Source organism: Polypterus senegalus, chromosome 3 (assembly GCF_016835505.1).
Source record: "Polypterus senegalus isolate Bchr_013 chromosome 3, ASM1683550v1, whole genome shotgun sequence".
NCBI classification, from domain to species: domain Eukaryota; kingdom Metazoa; phylum Chordata; class Cladistia; order Polypteriformes; family Polypteridae; genus Polypterus; species Polypterus senegalus.
The window spans coordinates 70,382,533-70,399,216 of NC_053156.1; the positions used below are offsets into that span (position 1 = coordinate 70,382,533).

Consider the following 16,684-nt stretch of genomic DNA (forward strand, 5'->3'; position numbering starts at 1 on the left):
ATGTTCAGTACTTGATTCTATATTTTTACAGTATAAGTTGTAATATTTTACAAAATCTTCCATTGAGTGACTTCTTGCATTATCACTAAGGATGGATGTAAGTACTGTATGGACTATCCTATACCATTTTTTTTTATTTTACCCTGCAGGACTTGAATTTACTTCCAGGAAGAGGAGGGGATTCTGGATACAAGCTTTGACAAATGAAAGTTCTGAAGTTTATAGAAGTACATTATTATCTGAATTCTCAAAGACTGGGAGCAATTGACACTATTAGTATATTTTAGGGCCTAGTAAAAAACTGTTTTTGTATATACACAACTATCTAATTATGGGAGAACACTCTTGTTTTAAGTGATTACTTTTTCAAATAAAACTTAAAGCAAGCTGGGAACTATGAATAAATATGTTCCTGCAATAAAAATTAGGTCACTCCTGTTGTAGCTTCTTATGCCATTAGTGTTCACATCAGATATCCGACAGTTGATCTCTATGACACCTATCATTATCTATAATCCACCTATACCACATATCTAAAAATCAATAAATTAAGTGTGCTCATGTAAGCTATAAGCTAGGAAATGTTATTTTCAAATATAAATGAAGAACATGAAAAAGCAACAAAGTAATAAATATTTTTAAAAGATAGACTTTTTTCTGTTGCAATGAAAAACACCTGAGAATGTTTAATTCACAAACATGTTATTTAGATTGTCAGTGCGGAGAACTTCAATAATTTAGTTGCAAACAAAATGCATAACTGTTCTTTAATATACACTGCTAATATAGTAATAATTAACTGACATATCTATTTGAGTAAAATCATTAATAAGCCAGTTTTTCTCTTTGTATTATTAATGGTAAGTTCCCTGTGGCTCAGTATTTTAGGGTTTGTCAAATAGGTAGGATTTCTGGATAAGCATCAAGACTAGAAAGTAGGTTCTTTAATGGTGTGTACTGCTCCAGAAGTGAAATGTTACACGAAGGCAGATAACAATAAGGGGATCTCACTGATAAAATGTACATGGATGACACCTTAAATCTTGAAATGAAGCCTTTTATAAATCTTGGAAGCATAAGAATTTTAACAAATACAGATGGGAGCTGTACTCCATATTATGTTATTCAAATATTGTTTAATAGTATTCATGGGTTCTGCGTCAACTATAATATTTGACTTCACTGGTTATTCCAGCTATTCAAACACAATGTGCTTCCTAGCTTTTATCTTGAATTATTTTTCCCTTAATTTCCATTATTGTCCTTGTTAATGCAATAGCTGAAAGAATTTAGATGGATCAACTTTATTTACACTTTTATATTGTTGTGAAGACTAGGAGTAGTTCCCCATAAAGTCATTTTTGCTCAGGAATAAAAAGGTTTACTTCTGTGTGTGTCAGAGTAAGACTTGCTCTTTAGTCATGGGATGCACGTGATTGTTCTCTTCTGCTCAGGTTCTTGTACTTTGATAGTTTTATTGTACCTTGTTGCCCAGAAATGGACACAGAACTGGAAATGCACTTTATATATTCTAAGAATAACACTGCTTGAGTTATATTCAATTGTTTTTGCAATGTAATATAACTCTTTTTCATTTTAATTGTTTCTGCACATTAAAATCAGAATACTTTATAAACCCCCTTATCTTGTAATAACAAGTAGAACAAGAGACTAAACCATATTATGTCTGAGGAAAAAGAAAAGTCCATATCATCTTCAAGAAAATTGTAACATTTACTTTGTAAATACAGTATATGCCAAAACAATTCTATAAAAATATGAAGCAGTTTTGAACATCAGAATTAATAGTGTTATAAACTGTGTTTTGAGATGCTTTTTTCAGTTAGGGAAGACAGAAGGTTTGAGGTAAAAGTGCTCACTAACAATGGTGCCTTACATAATAAACAGTGCCATGAAGGCCAATGCTGTATCAACATAAACCCCTAAACCTTTTCAATGGTTGCTTCATATTGGTCAGTTGCCCATCTTGTATTTATAATTAATGTTCATTTTGCTTGAGTGAATGCTTTATTGTTTCCTGGTGTGTTAGTTTCTTTGTAGCTTATTCTTTAGTAGCTTATATATAGTTTTACTTAGTTGTAGCTCACTTCATCCTTTTGTTTGGAATTTATACTGGTGCAGGGAATCTACAACACAGAAGAGATTGTCTTCATTTGACAAATTAAGAAAAACAACAGCAGGACATAAACTTTCACTAGCTTTTCAAAATGTATCAGAAGTCTGACTCTGTAAAATTAAACTGTCACTGTCAGGTCTCCTATTTATCCAATACTAACTTAAACACTCAGAAATTATAAATGATATACCATGGTTCAACTATTTAAGTGAAATGTTAAATACAACTCATTTATTTTATATCTAGTTCAGGCATATAGTACACTGGAGGATTAATACCTTTTTAATACTTACCATTAGTCATTGCATGTAGCTTCCCCAAGGCTTCGTTCAGATGTTTTAGCAAATCGCTGTGCTTTTGTTTTGCAGCATTCACTCTTGTCTGCATGCTATTCAGATTATCCCCATTTTCTGGAAAATCAAGCACAATATAGGCAAAGGTAAAATTCCCAAAGATGCATAGAAAATCAAAGGAAGAACAAAGACAAACTGAATTGTACAAAAAATTCCAGAATGTCAAAACGTCATTTATTTATAAGTGTAAGATGACGGTCAAATACTAGGCAAAATAAAATCACACAAAAAAATATGTTACACATGAGTAGCAATTGCAATATAAACAAAACAAATAAGTGAATAAAAATCATTTTGTAGTCACAATTGTATCTTGTCTATCAAACCATGCTACGATACTCTTGTGTGATGGATCTAAGATTGAGCACATGAAGTGCTGCCCTCACAGTTTGCTCCCAGGTCACTGGAGAAATGTCTATCACATCATACTCACGGTATGTACTGTATTAATTATGGTGTTAGAGGTGTCTTATCTAACTCACCATACATTGCATTCAATTTGTATTTATCATGTAAGATAATGCAGATAAATAAATAGTTTGCTAAGAAATATGAGGTAGGGGAGTAATAAACACAACATAAACTGAGTTAAAAAAAGAATGTCTAACCTATTCTTACCACTGTTGTGTTTTCCTAGCTCTGGCTGCTGAGTAAAAGTTTCATATTTCAGTTAGTCATCTACAAATATGAAAAAATGACTGATAAAATCTTAAAGATCTTTCTATCTATCACACTCATGGTCCTAAGCTGTGCCAAAATTGCATTCAGATACTTCTTAACAATTATTCAGGTTTCCTATTACTAATTCCGGAGTTTGTTTCAGATTTTCATGACCCTTCATGTTAAAAAGAGTTTCCTGAATGTTTTCTTACAATCTCCTTTAAATTCCTAACATGTACACGAGTACGTTATTTACTATTTAACTGAAAAATTGTGTTGGATCTATTTTATTGATGATTTTATTCTTTTGGAAGAGCCAGATCTCCAGATTGAATACTTTCCTAAAGATTAAAGAGCTTTAATTCCCTAATTTTATCAGAGTAGGACAGTCCCTTTCATTTCCTGGTTCTCTTGGCTGCTCCTTTCTTCTCAGGTTCTAGTTCTTCTATTACCATTTTTTAAATAGCACATTGCGCATAGCACTCCAGATGTGATCTGACTAGTGAATTACACACTCTGAACATAACATCCTTAGTTTCATATTCCATACTTTTCACAAAATAATAACAGATATATAAAGATCAGAATATTAGTACAGAACAAAATTAATAGAAAATCTTAGGTTAAGTAATATAATAATTCTTCTTTATACAGGTGCAGAAGGGTGGCAAAATGCTTTAAATTAGTCACTTTACTCTGTACATATGACAATACTACTAGTACTTGTTTTGTCTTTTGCAGTTCAAGGAAGGGTTATTTTATTAGATCGATGAGGAGATGGAACACAACCATAAATGTAGCAAAAGTCAATAAGTCAGACATCAAAATCAAAATGCAAAGCAAACTTGTAGTCATTAATTGATTGACCAGAAGTCTTACATTGTAAATCACTCAGAAATATCTACACACTTAAATTTGTGCTTGGGTGCCACAGAGAGTCCAGACTTACTAACAGAAAATGCACATAGAAGAGAAGCTGTATGAAAAAAGTAGATGTTAAACTTGTTGAAGAAAAGGAGCTAATTGATCAATAGCTTCCAGTTGATTCAGTTTATGATAGCTGGAAGAGGTCACCATTTCAAGCCTTAAAAGTCTGTAGGTGCAGTATAGACTGACACTGCAAGGAGTGTCACTGCAAGCACTGAGATGCCTGAACTTGCATCATAAATTTTCAATACAGTGTAAAAATCTGAAATGTCTAGGAGTTGAGTAAATGGCTACATTAGCATAAGAAATAAAGATTTAATTGCCCATCCGCATCCACTGCTCAAATATTAAATGTGCTCCTGACAAGGTTTTGGCAAACAGGAATATGACTGCTTGGCAAAGTGTATTAATAGTCTGTACTCAGAACTGCAAAAATGTTGCCATAGGCTTCTTGAGACTAAGTTAAATGGAGTGAGTACTTTCAATTAAAAGAAGGGAATGGATTTAGAAATAAAGAGCTGGCCTAAGCTACTAGAAAATCACATACAGGGTGAGTTTCCCCAAAACAATGAGTCTTCCAGATAAACAAGTATATTTACGCCAGACATAAGTCACTGCAAAATAAAACCACAATGATCTGAAGAAGAGCTTGTACTTTGATGATAGCAAAGTTTTTTTATTTACTAAGGCACACATCAGCCTTTTTAAAAACTAGAAGAAGAAAAGATGGGATAAGACAGTGAATAGAATAAGCCTGGGCATCAGAACGTTACTATATAGACACACAGACAGTATCAATTATTGTCCTTCCCTTTCCTTTTCTCCTGCTTCTGCCCATAAACAACTGCAGGCCAGAAAATGCCTCAGTCAAATTGAAGATAGCTTCAACATTAGAACATGTATTCTTTAAAAAATTAAAAGAACACAGAAATATTATCAGCTTAAAATGTGTAAACAGTACAAATAACTTACATTTGCTTACCAATTTATCAATAAAGTATAATACAAATGAGTTAATACATTGTGCCATGAAAATTATGTACTCTCAAGTGTAAATCTTAGTATTCTAAATACTCAGTGAACTGTCATTATGTAAATGTAATGTGCTCTATCTGGTGACCGCTGTCTGTCACTACAGTTGGCGCAAGATGTTGACACTTTAAGAAGTGCTTAATGATTAACGAGTGGTGCTGGGAAGTACATAAATTACAAAGTTAATGTGCTACTTAACTTATGAGGAATTTTTTGAAACCATTGTAAATGAATGATCAATCTTTAAATAGAATTTACAAGGTACGTAGTGTTATAGGACTACACCCAGCATATATGTTGTTTGGAATCCACTTTAAGTGTAGAGTGAGTTATAAAATAATACAAGGCACAAGGATTGTTTTTTAATGTTATGTGAAAAATACAGACATGCAGACACATCTCTAAATAAGAGTACATGTGCTGATGCTGCTAGGTAACCTTATTGGATTCAGAAGTCTCTGTTTCACAGATCTTTGATCTAGGGCCTTTTATTTGAAGACATAACTGGCACATACTATCCTTCCTGTAACCCATATATATGTATAGCATTCATATTTAGCAACACAAACTTAAAGTTACATAATCTGATATAAAAATACTTACACTTTAAATACATACTGTACTGTTTCTGGATTCTTTGACATATGGTATACACTATAAGATATGATCAGTAAATCAGATCTAACTAGAAATCAGAGCTTGCTTTGTTAGCTTTATTCCCAAGTCTGAAATTTCATTGCAAAGAGGACTTCTTTAAAGATCGAATGTATTAAAGATAATGACTATTTACTTTAGATTTTTAAATGTTGTAAAAAAGACAAATGTACACATTTTATATGCATAATATTTTGCACAGGCTAGTTGCCAAGAAGAACTGCTTAGCTATTTGGAAAATGACCACATTTTTGAGTTTATAAACTTTGCTTTACGTTTATGATTATGTGCAATTATTAGGATATATATTTGCAATAACCTTTTTTCTTTAAGTTTCTTCCTGCCCTTTGACTTTTCCTTCAGCAAACCGCATAGTCTGAATGAGTTATTTCTTCATTAGTGTTGAAAATAGATAATAAAATAACACATATATTGCAAAATAATACATAACATTTCATCCTCCTTAATGATTATTATCGTTGTGCAAGTGCAAAAGTTTGTGCATTCGCCTGATGAGAATACCTTTTAAAATTTTATCTAGCATTTTAGCTTCATTCCAAAGTCTGAAACTTCGTTGCAGAGAGGCTTTCGCATTATCCTTTAGTGAGCCCATGGGACCTGAAGCCTGTGGAGCACAGAAAGCAATTCTTAATAAATCCAATAAGCACTGGTGGCAAGAGGTTTATTAACTTATAAAGTTTCACACATTTTTAGAACTGGCAATACAAGACCAAACCTTCACAACAAACAAAGCAAAGAATGAAGATTTCAGATCAATGAGCACCCTGCAGATGAATGAAGCAGTAGCAGGTGGCTGACGTTATTTTAACACAATGACAGTTACTTTGGGAGAAAAAGGGAAATGCTGAAAGACATAAATTCAACAAATGTGTCATAAAATTCATTTAATAATCCAGATGAAACTAACATCAGATAACAAAAACATTTCTTCAGATGTACTTGTTCTCAAATGACAAATCAGGACAGGAGAGGATCAGTTTTAAAATTCAGCATTATTGAAAAATGACAAATGTGCACATAGCAGGTTAAACTTATTAATTGACAGATGTGTTATGGCAAAACAACATGGTGCTCTACAAGTTACCAGTAAGTCTGCACCTGTGTGTGGATATGAGAACATAAAGGTTTTTACTTTTATACTGAAAAGTAAAAAAAAAAAAATTACAAAATCAATAAAGCAATCAGATGTACTTTAATAGTAAATAACATATTAGAGATGTTCTACCTGCCCAGAGTGACCAACATAATCTCCCACCCTGTGGTCTGCCTGGAAGTAACAGTAGCTCAGGGGGTGCCAGACACCTGAATAAACTGATGAGGATGGCCACCTGAATCACGGAACTGACCTTGGACTCACTAGAAACAGTGGCAGAAAAGAGGGTGATGTTGCCCATTCTCTCCATGAGTTGCTTTCCAGTAGCACTCTCTTGCCACCAGCCCATTACACCATAGTATGTTAAGAGGTACTGGATAAACTCCCATCAGACTGTATATTGCCTCCTCCAGTTTGCTCATCTTCACAACCTCTCCAGTTACAACAGACAGACTGGCCTAGGAGCAGTGTTTCTTCTGTGAAACTATTGATTATTTGTACACAGTATCTTGTGTGTATAGCTCTTTGTTTTACACATGTGCATTGGTTGGCTCTTTATAGTTTCTGTTTTGCACTATGTCCTTGTGCTCTTATTGTTCTTTGTTTGCTGCAGGATTATGAGAATTTCTCCTCTGGGGGTTAATAAAGTAGTAACTAGCTTAAATTAATGAATATAGTCTTTTATAAGAAAGATGAAAATATACAACATAATTAAAATCAACCAACGGGACAAACAAAATCTGAGGTTAATCTAGGTCTCCTTAAAGTCTTATATTAAGACCTATACTGTAAGTGTTCTAATGAAGGTATGAGCGCCTAAAGAATTTACTTTGAATTTTGCTCCTTCAGTATTTAAATAAGTGATTATTTGCTGTGCTACCTGCCTTTTAGGTGCTTTAGTTACACAATACAATATTTATGCACTACTCAAAAAAATGAAGGAAGTACTTAAATCACACATCAGATATTGAACAAAATATTCAAGTGGAAAATCCTTACTGAGTAATGCTGTGTAATTCATTGAGAAGAAAATGATGTAAAAACAGTCAATGGAAACTAAAATCACCAATCCATTGAGGGATGGATCCAACATCACATCAAAAATCAAAGTCAAAAATTGAAATCAATGGCTGATCCAACTTGCATCTAACACAGCAATTCATAATGAGACTCAGTGTGTATGTCCAACCCTGTGCCTGTGCGGACTCCCGATAATGTCTGGGCATGCTCCTGATGAGACAGTGAATTGTGACCTGGGCGATCTCCTCTGAGACCTGGATCAGGGGTCAATGAACTTGTGGACAGTCTGCGACATCAGATGTACCAATACATAACGTCCCAGAGGTTCTCAATTGGGTTCAGGTCTGGGAAACACATGGGCTAGTGGATGGCATCAATGCCTTCGTCATCCAGAATCTGCCTACACACATTGGCCACATGAGGCTGGCCATTGTCCTGCACCAAGGAGAACTCAGGGCACACTGCACCAGCACAAGGTCTAACAATGGCTCTGAGAATTTCATCATGGTACCTAACCATAGTCAGGGTACCTTTGCCTAGCACATGGAGGTATGTGTGACCCTCCAAGGATATTCTTCCCCAGACCATCACTGACCCACTGCCAAACCAGTCATTCCGGATGATGTCTATCACATGTGCTCTTTGTGAACCTGTTCTCATCTGTGAGGAGACCGGGATACCAATGGTGGAGCTACCAATTGTGGGATTCTCTAGTAGAGCTGCACGGAGATAGGCTGTGAGCACAGGTTCCACTAGAGGACATTAAGCCCTCATGCCACCCTCATGGAGTCTGTTTCTGACAGCATGGACTGGAGATCATTTTGTAGGGCTCTGGCAGTGCTCCTCCTGTTCCTCCTCACACAAAGCAGCAGATATCGATCCTTCTGCTGGGTTGTTGCCCTTCTACAGCCCTGTCCAGCTCTCCTCATATAACTGCCCATCTCCTGGTATCTTTTTGATTCTCATGAGACTGTGCTGGGAGACATAGCAAACCTTCTTGCAACAGCATGTATGGATGTGCCATCCTGGAGGAGGTGGACTACCTGTGCATCCTGAATCAGCTGTAGGTACCGCCTCATGCTACCAGTAGTAACAAGGACACTAACAAAACACAAATCTAGAGAAGAATAAGTCAGGAAGGATAAGGAAAGAGCAATTGCCTGTGTCACAACCTGCAAAACCATTCCCTTTTTGGGGGTTGTCATGCTGCTGCCTCACCAGTGCACCTATTGTGACTTTTATTTTCACCAATGCAGGAGAAGTTGTTTCACAATGACTTGTGCTTCCCAAATGGACAGACTGATATCCCTGAAGTTGAATTAATATGGTGTTGGACGATGATTACATTTTTCTCAAAATTTTTTTGAGCAGCATATGTATGTGTATATATATATATTATATATAAGGGTCCATGCCCCTTCGTTATATGTTCAGGGGAAGTAGCCATGGACTGTGCAATACCTCCTCCTGGACGGAAGATGGCCACCCCCCTGGGTTGGAGCGGTGCCTTGGTTTCCCGCAGGGCTCCATGGGAATTGAAGTTGGGTGCAGCTCTGTTGGGTCCCACACGCGCCGCCAGGGGGTGCTGCAGCTGGGACTCCTGAGCCCGTATGGGCAGCGTATTAACCACACCTGGAAATGCAGCCAGAACTTGGCAGTAAACCACCTTGACCACTTCCGGGTGGACTATAAAAGGACCCAGCAACCACCACTCAATAGCCAGAGTCAGGAGTAGAAGAAACAAAGCTTGATGGAGGAGTGGTGGTGGAAAAGAAGAGCGTGTTGTGTTGGTGTGCTTTGTTTTAGTATTTGGAGTGCTTTTGGGACTGTGCTGTGCTTGTGGGACATGGGGAAGATGTGCCCCACAGGTGAAGAAAAATAAATCTTTGTTCTATTTTTACATGTGCCTCCGTATCCAGTCTGTCCAGTCTGTGTTGGGTTGGGTGCCTATATAGTATCTTTTACTATATATATATTGTGGCATCCAGCCCAGCCGGGACGCCCAGGAGGACCAGAGGAGGGCTTGTACCTCCTCCAGACCATGAGGGGGTGACTGCCATGGTTATGCTGGGGGCCATGGGTAAAGGGCTTGGAAGCCCAGCCCTGTAGGGACCCCGTGGCCACCACCAGGCAGCGCACCGGTGCCTGAATAACCCTGGAGCCCAGCACTTCAGCCAAACCAGGAAGTGCTGGGGGGAAGAAGACAGGGGACACCCGGAGGGCTTCCGGGTGCACAGCCGGCACTTCCACCACACTGAGGCGTGTCTGCGGAGGAGTGTCGGGAAGCAGCTGGAGCCCATCCGGGTTCCTATTTAAGGGGCCGCCTCCCTTCAGTCAAAAGCAGAAGTCGGGTGGAAGAGAGACGGAGCTGGAGAGAGTGGACTGGAGGCGGCCAGGAGAGAGGCACAAAGGACTGTGAGGCCTGGATTGAGGGGGATCGGTGCTGGAGGCACTGGGGTTTGTGGGCACGTGATTAACTGTAAATATTGTAAATAAAGGGTGTGTTGGGTGAACATAAGATGTCCGTCTGTCTGTGTCCGGGCCAGCTTCCACAATATATATATCTTATATATATATGTAGCCCGGAAATGACAGGTGGAGTCGAGGTAAGAGTTCCGCCTCAGAGGAAACAGAAAACTCACTTAGCCGCAATAACACAAGTGGGGCCAGCACATCAGCAAAATGAAACCTCAGAAGAAAGACAACTGCTAAGATCGACAAACCGATATCCCTTTTACTTTTCCTCCCACCAATAACGCACAACCAATGCAAGCACGTCGGCAAAACGAATCCTCCTAGGAGATGCCCAGAGTAGTTCCTTTCAATTACCTGACATCTCTACATTTCAGTTTATTTTCTGAAGATTTCAATGGTTTCTAGGACCCCGGGCTTTTTATAGCAGGGGCTTACACGGCTAGTATATATATATATATATATATATATATATATATATATATATATATATATATATATATATATATACAGTATATATATATATATATATATATACATACATACAGTGCATCCGGAAAGTAGTCACAGCGCATCACTTTTTCCACATTTTGTTATGTTACAGCCTTATTCCAAAATGGATTAAATTCATTTTTTTTCTCAGAATTACACACACAACACCCCATAATGACAATGTGATAAAAGTTTACTTGAGGTTTTTGCAAATTTATTAAAAATAAAAAAACTGAGAAATCACATGTACATAAGTATTCACAGCCTTTGCTCAATACTTTGTCGATGCACCTTTGGCATCAATTACAGCCTCAAGTCTTTTTGAATATGATGCCACAAGCTTGGCACACCTATCCTTGGCCAGTTTCGCCCATTCCTCTTTGCAGCACCTCTCAAGCTCCATCAGGCTGGATGGGAAGCGTCGGTGCACAGCCATTTTAAGATCTCTCCAGAGATGTTCAATTGGATTCAAGTCGGGGCTCTGGCTGGGCCACTCAAGGACATTCACAGAGTTGTCCTGATGACACTCCTTTGATATCTTAGCTGTGTGCTTAGGGTCGTTGTCCTGCTGAAAGATGAATCGTTGCCCCAGTCTGAGGTCAAGAGCGCTCTGGAGCAGGTTTTCATCCAGGATGTCTCTGTACATTGCTGCACTCATCTTTCCCTTTATCCTGACTAGTCTCCTAGTTCCTGCCACTGAAAAACATCCCCACAGCATGATTCTGCCACCACCATACTTCACTGTAGGGATGGTATTGGCCTGGTGATGAGTGGTGCCTGGTTTCCTCCAAACGTGACGCCTGGCATTCACACCAAAGAGTTCAATCTTTGTCTCATCAGACCAGAGAATTTTGTTTCTCATGGTCTGAGAGTCCTTCAGGTGCCTTTTGGCAAACTCAAGGCAGGCTGCCATGTGCCTTTTACTAAGGAGTGGCTTCCATCTGGCCACTCTACCATACAGGCCTGATTGGTGGATTGCTGCAGAGAGACGACAGAGGACCTCTGGAGCTCTGACAGAGTGAACATCGGGTTCTTGGTCACCTCCCTGACTAAGGCCCTTCTCCCCCTATCGCTCAGTTTAGATGGACGGCCAGCTCTAGGAAGAGTCCTGGTGGTTTTGAGCTTCTTCCACTTACGGATGATGGAGGCCACTGTGCTCATTGGGACCTTCACAGCAGCAGAAATTTTTCTATAACCTTCCCCAGATTTGTACCTTGAGAAAATCCTGTCTCGGAGGTCTACAGACAATTCCTTTGACTTCATGTTTGGTTTGTGCTCTGACATGAACTGTCAACTGTGGGACCTTATATAGACAGGTGTGTGCCTTTCCAAATCATGTCCAATCAACTGAATTTACCACGGGTGGACTCCAATTAAGCTGCAGAAACATCTTAAGGATGATCAGGGGAAACAGGATGCACCTGAGCTTAATTTTGAGCTTCATGGCAAAGGCTGTGAATACTTATGTACATGTGCTTGCTCAATGTTTTTATTTTTAATAAATTTGTAAAAACCTCAAGTAAACTTTTTTCATGTTGTCATTATGGGGTGTTGTTTGTAGAATTCTGAGGAAAAAATGAATTTAATCCATTTTGGAATAAGGCTGTAACATAACAAAATGTGGAAAAAGTGATGCGCTGTGAATACTTTCCGGATGCACTATATATATATATATATATATATATATATATATATATATATATATATACAGTAGTAGGTGCCATAGTGAATGAACTAGCATCCCATTTGGGATGAAAGGTTAATTCTTGTCTGCCTGGGATATGGTAACAGAAGGACAAAATAAGAGGAGGTGCTTCCTGGCCTCTATGGTTATTGATTCCTATCCATGTCAAGCTAAAAGAATAATGGATGGACTGGAGAATTCTAAACAGTTCATCCCCAATTATGCTCCTCTGGTTTGGCCCCAGTCTGGATACCCTCAGGGTGGCCTTGGAGTCTTGAAGGGCATCCCTGTCGGGGTACTTGGGTAACACCAGGGGTGCTATTGGGCATATACCTTCCTGATTTAGGAGGCTTCCATATGACCTAGAAGTGCTTCTGTTATGTGAGGCCATGACTCATATAGATTTGTTTTTTCTTTGTTACTTTAATATCTTTGCCTAATCTTATTTGTTTCTCCTGTCTTGTAACTTTCTCTTTGACATCTTGTAAAGCACTTTCAGCAAAATTGTTTGTATGAAAATGTTCTATATAAACAAATGTTGTTGTCATTGTTATTGTTGTTGGTTAGGCACCCCCTGAAGGTCACAATACAGTATATATAAAACTAAACAAGGTGAAATGTTTTACAAAATGCTGAAGATCTTTCTTTTCTTATTCAAGGACATCATTTCATTGCTATTTTCTAAGATGATTTTTTTTCCTAGGTGCTACCATTTCTTTATCAATTTTATGTATCTGGTCACTATCCTGCTATCTGGTTGCTGGACACGTAATATAGTGCCTATAAAAAAGCACTGTTCATCACCTTGAAAGCTTTTATATTTTATTGGTATACATCATTGAATCACAGTGGATTTAATTTGGCTTTGTTGACAATGATCAACAGAAAAAGATTCCTTAATGTGAAAATGAAAACTGACAACTAAAACATAGTCTAAATTAATTACAATTATAAAACACAAAATAATTGACTGCATAGGCTTTCCACCCCTTTCATATGACACACCTAAATCATCACTGGAGCAGCACATTTGTTTTAGAAGTCGTAGATCAATGGAGATCACATTTCTGTACTTTCAATTGATTGTAGTGTAAATGGACCTGCATTTGGAAGCTCCAACTTGTGGTGAGTCAGTATCATGGCAAAACCAACACAATGAAAAAAAAAGAACACTCCAAGCAACTCCATGAAAAGGTGATTGAAAAGCACAAGCCAGAAGATGGAAACAAGAAAATATCCATGTCACCGAATTTCCTTCCGAGTCCAGTCAAATCAGTTATTAAAAAATGGAAACAGTATGTCATAGTTGTATATCTTCTCAGAGCAGAGGTATGTGATTGTACAAGAAGAAGATTAGTGAGGAAGGCCACCAAGAGACCAATGATATCTCTGAAGAAAGAGTTACAAGCTACTGTGACCATGATGGGAGAGACAGTGCATATAACAGATATCACCTGGATGTATCACCAGTCATAGCTGTATGGGAGATTGGCAAAGAAAAAACAACTGTTAGACTGTTAAAAAAAATGCACATCACTTATTAGCTGAAGTTTGCCAAAAGGCACATGGGAGACACGGAAGTTAGCTGGAAGGTTCTACAGTCTGATGAGACCAAAATTGAGCTTTTTAGCCAACTACTGTAAATGCCATGTTTGGCACATTTAAAAAAACTCCTGTGATACATGGTGTTGGCAGCATCATGCCTTATGGATGATTCCCTGCATCAAGCCATGAAGGACTCGTCAGGATCAAGGGTAAAATGAATGCAACAAAATAAAGGGAAATCATGGATAAAAACCTGATTTGGTCTTCAAAATCCTTTGTATGCAAAATTTATTTTCTGGCAAGACAATGACCCTAAGCATAAAACCAAAGCTACGCAGGGGTGGCTTAAAAACAATAATGTCAATGTCCTGGAGTGACCAGGTCAGAGTCAAGATCTCAAATAGTTGGGAATTTGTGTCCAGGGCTGTTCACTCCTGATCTCAATGCAACATAACAGAGCTTGAGCAGTTTAACAAAGCGGAATAAAGAAAACCTGGAGTGACCAGATGTGCAAAGCTGACAGAGACCTGTGCACTCAGTCTCGATACTGTCATGTCTACCAAAGGTGCATCTGCTAAATACTGACTACTGATTTTGTGCTTTATATTTGTTATTAATTTGTACCACTTTGCATGTATTTAGTTTCATTTTACATGAAAGACATTTTTTTAATTTTCTGTTGATCTATATCAAAAGAGCCAAATTATACCCACTATAATTCAATGTTGCATAACAACAAAATGTAAAAACTTCCAAAGGTTGTATAATTTTTATAGGCACTGTATGTGTCTTGTGTGAACCATGACTCATTCTGACACTGTTATAAAAAAGATGGTAATTTTTATTAAACAGCATCCAAATGTTTTCTTGAAAAAGTAAAGGAAAGACTTTGTGAAAATTCCCCAAAACTAGTGTAAATGTTCTGTTTTTAACTCCTTCTGTCCTGAGGAATGTCTCTTGACTTTTTATATTTTTACCATGCCAATGTTTGACTTCCCTTTTGTTGCCTCCTAGACATGTCTGCCACTTGAATTTCTTTAAAGTGTTCCATCAAGACTTAACAGAAGAGTCCAGATGGTCACAACACAGGGGCTTCTGTATGTCGCACCTTCTGGGAAGCTCAAGTCTTAGACTGTGTATATAAATACATTTTTTGTATTTTTGCTACTTCTAGCACATAAATTCATTTTCACAAATACTGTGTGAAGGTAAGAGAAAATGGAGTGAATGTTATTTAAATATAGCTGGCAGCTAGCAGTTTAACATTCCCCAAAGACTTTTAATATTTCTGAACAATATGGGAAAAAAGGTGTTTCATCTTTCCAGGATTCCTTTGCTTGAGGAAATTCAATAAAAAGAAAGAAGGCTGTGATTTTTAAAAAACTAACATTCAGTACAACCAGGTAATGCAAATATCAAACCTATTTCTTTTAGATAAAAAAAATAGAAAAACTCATTTTGAAGTGCTTTAAAAGAGATGACTGCTCCTACCAGTTGCACAGCTTCAGATGCGTGGGCCTTCGCTTGCTTGGCAACCTTTTCTGCTTCATCAATAAAAGCTTTAATGTTGCTGTAAGCTTTGAAAGCTGCAGTGGCATTGAAAGATAGGTTCTTAGCTTCTGCTAGAATGCTGCAAGTTAAAGAAAAACAGAAGTATCTTGTAAGCAATGGCAATTGTGCTTCTCCACTACAGTAAAACTAAGAAAAAACAGTTTTCAACAATCTAAACTATATAAATTAGGGCATCACTTTTATCTCATTTCTTTTCAATCACTGCATAAAATATGCTGCACATCTAACTGAAATAAGTTTAGTATTTTATAAACTTCCTTTAGTACTGACATACTTCATTTTGGGCTGTAATTGCTAGAGTACCTTTTGGCATAGCACTGGTTCCAATACTATGTGACCTTTTATGGCTTCTCACACACACTTAACTCTCATCTTTGGGTCTTTTCAAAGCTGCTTAGACTTTCTCTCACTCACTTTGCCTGCATACTCAGTGCTTTCCAGTCCTTTCAGCAGAATCAGATTATGAATGTTATCTCTTACTTCCTATATGCCCAACCTCCTCTATTCATATTATGGATTATGGCTCTTCTCCTTTGTCACCCTCAACCCTGCATTGTATGGTCCTTTCTGTCTGCACTTGTTTTGGCTCATTTTCAAGATTACAAGTTTTATACTTATTAATTATAAATAAGCTTCTTTCAACCCAGCCACAGGGGAGGAACAAACCAGTGTGTTTCTTTGTGCCAGTCACAAGTCCAGATAGATGTGGAGATTTACATCAGAAAGGGCATCCAGTGTAAAATTTTGCCAGATCAACATGCGGACAACAATACATATTTCCATATTGGATCAGTTGAGTCCCAGGTTAACAACGACCACCACCAGTACTTTTAGCCAATAGGTTGCTGGCAGAAATTGGGATACTGTTGATCGAATAAGGAGAAGAAGAGGGAGTAGACTTGTTCAGAGGAAAGAGGAAAGGAGGAAGGTAAAGAGAGTGGAGCTGAGGGTAGGAACTTTGAATGTTGGCAGTACGACTGGTAAGGTGAGAGAGTTAGCTGATATGATGGAGAGAAGGAAGG

The 16,684-nt window shown here is 37.8% G+C and overlaps 1 protein-coding gene across 8 annotated transcripts in view; it reads right to left on the minus strand.

Annotated features, from left to right (window-relative positions):
- lama2 (laminin, alpha 2) overlaps positions 1-16,684 on the minus strand; it is an 852,572-nt gene that overhangs the window by 129,050 nt on the left and 706,838 nt on the right. For all 8 annotated transcript variants that reach the window (XM_039747473.1, XM_039747472.1, XM_039747479.1 and 5 more), the window contains 3 exons: positions 15,582-15,720; positions 6,286-6,388; positions 2,431-2,547 (listed from right to left, as the gene is read on the minus strand). In XM_039747473.1, the coding sequence (XP_039603407.1) occupies positions 2,431-2,547; positions 6,286-6,388; positions 15,582-15,720 (359 nt within the window). The remainder of the gene's footprint in view (positions 1-2,430; positions 2,548-6,285; positions 6,389-15,581; positions 15,721-16,684) is intronic.